This window comes from Egretta garzetta, unplaced genomic scaffold (genome assembly GCF_000687185.1).
Source record: "Egretta garzetta isolate BGI_Z169 unplaced genomic scaffold, ASM68718v1 scaffold360, whole genome shotgun sequence".
Taxonomy (NCBI): Eukaryota; Metazoa; Chordata; class Aves; order Pelecaniformes; family Ardeidae; genus Egretta; species Egretta garzetta.
The window spans coordinates 2,803,647-2,809,646 of NW_009258261.1; the positions used below are offsets into that span (position 1 = coordinate 2,803,647).

The following is a 6,000-nucleotide window of genomic DNA, read 5'->3' on the forward strand; positions in this document are numbered from 1 at the left end:
ATCTCCTCTTAGGAAGCAGTCAAGCTAGTCAGGTACAATTTGTCCTTCAGAAATCTGTGCTGGCTGTTGCCAGTTACCTTCTAGTCCTTCATGTGGCTGGATGTGAATTCCAGAAAGATTTGCTAATCTTCCCAGGGACTGAGGAGAGGCTGACCAGCTTCTGGTTTCCAGGATCCTCCTCATCATTCTTTTTGAGATTGGACGTAACACTTATCTCCAAACACTGAAGACCTCCACAACTCACCACTAAATTTCAAGAATTCTAGACAGTGGCCTTGCAATGACATTAGCCAGCTGCCTCAGCATCTTGTCCTGCCTCATAGACTTGCATATATCCACCTTTGATCAATAGTCCCTAACGTGATCTTCGACTTTCACCTCTCCCTCAATCTTTGGTAGCAGGCCTAACTGGGAAACCTAGAAGCACATTTTGCCATTAAAGACCAAGAAAAGGAGACTTGAGTACCTCAGTCCATTCCATGTCCTCCAGCACAGGGTCTCTCACCCCATGAGCAAGACACCCGTGTTTTCTATGATCTTCTTTTTCATGCTATTTTACCTATACAAGCCTTTCTTACTTTGTTTCACATTCCTCACCAAGTTTAACTCTAGCTGAGCTGCAGTCCTCTTAATACCATTTCCACCTGCTTAGACAATGCTTCTATATTCTTCCTGGGAAGCCTGCTTCTTTCTGAATCATAGAATTACTTAGGTTGGAAAAGACCCTTAAGATCATCGAGACCCATCATAAACCTAACACTATCAAGTCCACCACTAAACCATGTCCCTAAGCACCACATCTACATGTCTTTGAAATACCTCCAGGGACAGAGACTCCACCACTTCTCTGGGCAGCTTGTTCCAGTGCTTGACAACCCTTTTGGTGAAGAAACGTTTTCTAATATACCCAATCCAATCCATCCAACCTGATCTTATCCATCCCATCTAATCTTCTCTTATCCATCCAATCTAACCCATCTAATCTTCCCTGGCACAACTTGAGGCTGTTTCCTCTTGTCCTATCGCTTGTTACTTGAGAGAAGAGACAGACACCCACCTGGCTACAACCTCCTTTCAGGTAGTTGTAGAGAGCTGCAAGGTCTCCCCTCAGCCTCCTTTTCTCCACACTAAACAACCTCAGTTCTCTCAGCTGCTCCTCACAGGACTTTTTCTCCAGACCCTTCACCAGCTTCATTGCTGCTCTTTGGACATGCTCCAGCACCTCAATATCCTTCTTGTAGTGAGGGGCCTGAGTTTGGTTAAACAGGAAACTCTAAACTGTGTTTGCCCTTGCCTCCTACTACACCTACCCTTTTTCTTAAGGACTGGGAATGCATATTCCTTGTACTTTGAATGCACCACCTTTGGAAATAAACCAGGTTTTGAGCCCTTTCTACCCATGTGATCTTGCCTCACAGTTCCCCAAACAAGCCAAGTCTACACTCTCAAAGCCCAGGGTCTTCAGTCTGCTCATCTCCTCCACTTTTCTCAAGACCTTAAACTGTACCGTCTCTACCACCTGCAGCCAAGCCTACCGTTAGCTATGATGTTCCTGCCAGTTCTTCCTTCTTCATGAGAAAGATGTCAAGTGCAGCACCTTTCTTAGCTGGCCCATCAGCATGTGCCACAAAAAGAACCTTTCCCCAGTACCCTTCAGAAATCTTCCGGATTACCTGAACCACAGTAAGTTGTCCACCCAGCAATTATCAGGTAGGTTATTCTCCCAAAAGAACTAGGGCCTGTGATAAGGAAATTACTCCTACTTGTTTAGAGAAGGTTTTGGCCACTTGTCTACTGGGCAGTCTTTGCAGGAGAAGCTTGACCACAACATGCCCTTTGGTGGCCTCCTCCTCCTCCTCTCATTCTGATCCTTAAGCATTCAACCAGCTCATCGCTCACTCTGTATCTGAGCTGATATTTTGTTAAGCCTCCTGGCCTCATCTTCTCCATCTGTCCTTCTTGAGTTCCTGTATTCTTTCATACAGCCCTCCATCATGCACCCCTTCCTGACATGTCACTAATTCCAGTCACATGACAGCACTGCAACTGTGCACAGAGTCCCAGATCCTCCTATCTGTACATGAGCACATGCACCCTGGGGACACAAGACACTTCAGATGAGCTTTTGGTCATCCCACCTTCTCAGGAGGAAGGTGCAAGAGCCTTTGTTGTCATACTTTCTGTCATGCACATCCCCTTCTCCTCTCAATTATTCTATCTGCAAGCTTTGGTCTCCATCCACTAACAAGCCTAGTTCAAAAGCCTTCCTCACCAGGTTAGCAAGCCTGTTGGCAAAGAAGCCCTTGTTCCACTTTGTCTTTCCACAGCAATCCTGATCTACAGCTGATTTACAGACTACTTCAATTTCTGTCCAAGTCTAGTCACAGGTGGTTGTTTTAACCCCCCTGTGCTCTCTAAAGTTTAAACAGCACCATAAAAACTGAGGTTTAGAGACTAAAAAGGTAAAAACACTCTCAAAAACGGGCAGCCTATTCATCATGGCTGGAAAAAGAGATCTCACCCTAAACAAAGGCAGCTAGAACAGAGATGCACTTAGCATCTAAGTGCAAGTCATTAAAATACATGTTAATAGCAAAATACTTGTTAATAGCAAAAAACCCCCCCAAGTTCATTCTTACCTCTGCCATGTCTTCAAAACAGCTGCCTACTAGCGGATGAGGACTACCTTCATCTGTCATTTCAACAGTATCTTCTATATGACCCAATAACTTCACACTAAGTTCATGAATGTCTGATATACGACTAAATATATTTTCCACATCCTGCAAAAAGCAACAGAACCAGACAAAAATCAACAGGGAATTGGACACAATTTCTCAAAGGAAGAATGTTATATGCAAAGCTACTCTTTTATGATATGGAAGTCAAGCACTTCCTTAAATAGAACAAGATTTTTATAATACATTATATACTTTCTGTATAATTTATATAAGATCATAGAATTAATTTTTAAAATAATTACTATATGTATAAATATATAAAAATTTACAGTGATTTAAACATGGCAAAGAACAACAGTGACAAATCTGAAATTACAGGCCTGCAAGTGAATATAGCAAATAAGGTGGTTTCTTCCACAGTTCTAAAAAACCAGTGCTTCCCCACAAGTGCTCCTTGCTCCCTTACTGTTTCCATTTCAGAACTTGAGACAAGTGCTTCCTCTACTATTGATAGGTTAAACAGGACAAGTTAAGTTCTACAGGCATTCATCTAGATTTATAGGTATTATAGTAGGGTTTTTTTGTTTGTGATTTGTACAATACTTACATGAGATGAAAATAGTTTGGAGTTGGAGGCATATGGCTCTCTAAAAACTCTGATAATGAGATTTAGTTCCCTTATATATTGTCGAATCTCTGCCATAAATGACTTCACTAGGTCATAATAGGTTTGCTCCCCTGAGGTGGAGGGTTCCTCATCAGATAAGGTTAGTGCACTTAAATCTTCTACATCTTGATGGAACATATCCATTAATACCTAGGTAGCAAAGAGGGGGAAATCCACAAAGTGAGAACAACTTCTTTTCAAGATCTAACTGTAGGTTACCAATAAAGGAAATCTATTATTCCCATGAAATCAGACTGATCAGCAGTAAGATTTATGTATTATCATTCTGCAATTGGTTGAGCATTACAAAAGCAATATTCATTGCTACGAATTTGCAAGTCATTCTTGGCAGCGGCAATTTCTGAAGAATTCCCAGTTATTTAGACCAATCCAGGCATCTCTCCAAGACTGCGGTCCTAAAATCAATTACAATTTTAAGAGGTCTATGAAGTATACAGACACAGTTAGCATTTAGCTGGATTCTACTACTTTGAATTAGCTGTGCATAATCTGAATTTCTGAAGATACTATATTATCTGAAGTCAAAAAGTGTGTGCACTGCATTTTGCAGTCACATTGCAGAAGTACACAGACATAAGGACCTCTAAAAACTTTTGACTGCCAGAGGTCCCAATTCATACCCAAGCAAGGCTTAACAAACACAAGCAATTAGTAATTTGAACTTCTCAAGAAAAGTGGATCACTGAACATCGTATCTGAGCTAGGAGCCATTACAATGACTTAGCAAGTGGCAAACAGAAATCACACTTTGAGTTGTTTCCATGATACTCGAAGAACATCTTGAAAGCAAACTAAGTAAGTTGACGGCAAATTAGTAAAAAGCATCCTAATTTGAAGTATTTTTAGCAGAAAGAAAACCTAAAGAGGGTCCACAAACAATCTACAATGATGTAGCAAATCTTTACAACACGCCAGCATAAGATGCAGTTCAACATACAAGATGACTTTGTCCTGGGACAGTATTTATAAAGAAATCTGCTGCCCAGAGCTACACCCCTTCCAGGAAGTCATGAAGTGTATCAAACAGTGCATGTGAACTTCAGAATAAATGAGAACTTAAGTGCTGCTCGACAGCCTCCCTTCTGAACAGATGGAGGTGAAGCCATGGCAACCCAAGCCTGTTACTGCAGAGACTGACATGACTGCTGTCAATCACTGAAAAGACTAAGGAAAAGACTGCAGGATCAAAGCTGTAAACACTCTAAGAACCACAGGAGGGAAGGCTAACATATTAAACATGAATTAGAGTTTTTAAAAACAGCAGAAAACAGAATGAAGAAGTGTTTTTCAAAAGAACTATAAAACTGGAGATCTAGAACTAAACCTCTGAACAAGCCACAATAAACATGACATTTACGCTGGTATTTGCAGTAAAAGTCTTCTTTCTTTACAGCATGTTACAGGTGCTTCTCCAGAAGACATGTCAGTTAACCAAGCTGTTGACTACTGGTATTAGACAAATGAACTTATAGATCCCGGAGTATTCTCTTGCAGAATAGTTGAAGAGATGGTCTGCCTAACACTCCTTAAACATATACAGGTCTAGTGAGAAGGGAAATGGGTTTCTTTCTCCTAGTGAATCACAAGGTCCCTGCTACACACCCTGGTCTTAAGCTTCTGAAAGCAGAACAACAGACATTTTGCATTAAGACTGGCTTCTTTTGAAGCACCAAGAACAGAAGGTGATTCATCTTTCAAAGCCAGTGAATGTACATGGAACTCAGGTTACACAGAGAATCCCAACTCATTCTGGCGAATGGGACATTATAGGGTCACTACTGTAGGAAATTACATGGAATAATGCAGATATTCAAGGAGGCCCCAACATTTTTAACTTTACTTCACGGATGCAGTTCTAGCACATATTTGACCTAGAAGATTCCAAGCTGTATTCACGAGGCGAGTATCTCGCTACTATGAAACCTGCAAATTAAAGTAACTATACTGCAAATATTGAATTTAGAACAATCAGAAGCATAAGCAGATAGTAGAAGAAAACCAGCTTGCATTTTAATGGAGTTTGTTGTTTTTTGTTTTTACAGACAAGGCAAAATTTTCTAGATGGGTGGATGGCACAAAAGCAAGTGTGAAAGTGTGTGAGGAAAAAAAATGGCACACAGGGCCAAGAAACTGTTCTGGTTGTTTTGTTATGTTATGAGTATGAAGACATGTTATGGATAAGAACATAACAGACTATAAAGTTTCTCGATGCAACTGTGCAGAAAACACCTTGGGAACACCTTTGAATGGCTTGTTCTGCTGAGGCAGTAAACTAACAGGCCTGCTTTAGAGCCTTTCGAAAGTTTCTTCTGCGTACGTATCGAAGAGTTCCTCCAAGGCAATGTAATGGAAGTTCCTAAACCAACTTCATCACAGCTCTTCTTCTTACCACCTTTCCTAGGATAGAAGGAAGCATGCAGCAACAGCACTTGTTCCTGTTATTATTCTGTGGCAAATATTCAAACATATAGCTTCAAACCCTGCCCTAATGCCCAAAAGTAAGAGTGACCAAGACTACTGTCCTGACTGAGAAGTACTTGACTCTTCAAGATCTCACAAGATATCTTACAAGATAATAAAGAAAGGTGAAGAAAGTAGGATGAAAAAAAACCAAGCAGGAATGAGACAAAG

At 40.8% G+C, this 6,000-nt stretch overlaps 1 protein-coding gene across 1 annotated transcript in view; it reads right to left on the bottom strand.

Annotated features, from left to right (window-relative positions):
* The window catches only part of SOS1 (SOS Ras/Rac guanine nucleotide exchange factor 1), a 58,066-nt gene that overhangs the window by 34,156 nt on the left and 17,910 nt on the right, over nt 1-6,000 (bottom strand). Inside the window, exons 6-7 of the mRNA XM_035895848.1 lie at nt 3,289-3,498; nt 2,640-2,783 (exon numbers count right to left, since the gene is read on the bottom strand). Of these exons, the coding sequence (XP_035751741.1) occupies nt 2,640-2,783; nt 3,289-3,498 (354 nt within the window). The remainder of the gene's footprint in view (nt 1-2,639; nt 2,784-3,288; nt 3,499-6,000) is intronic.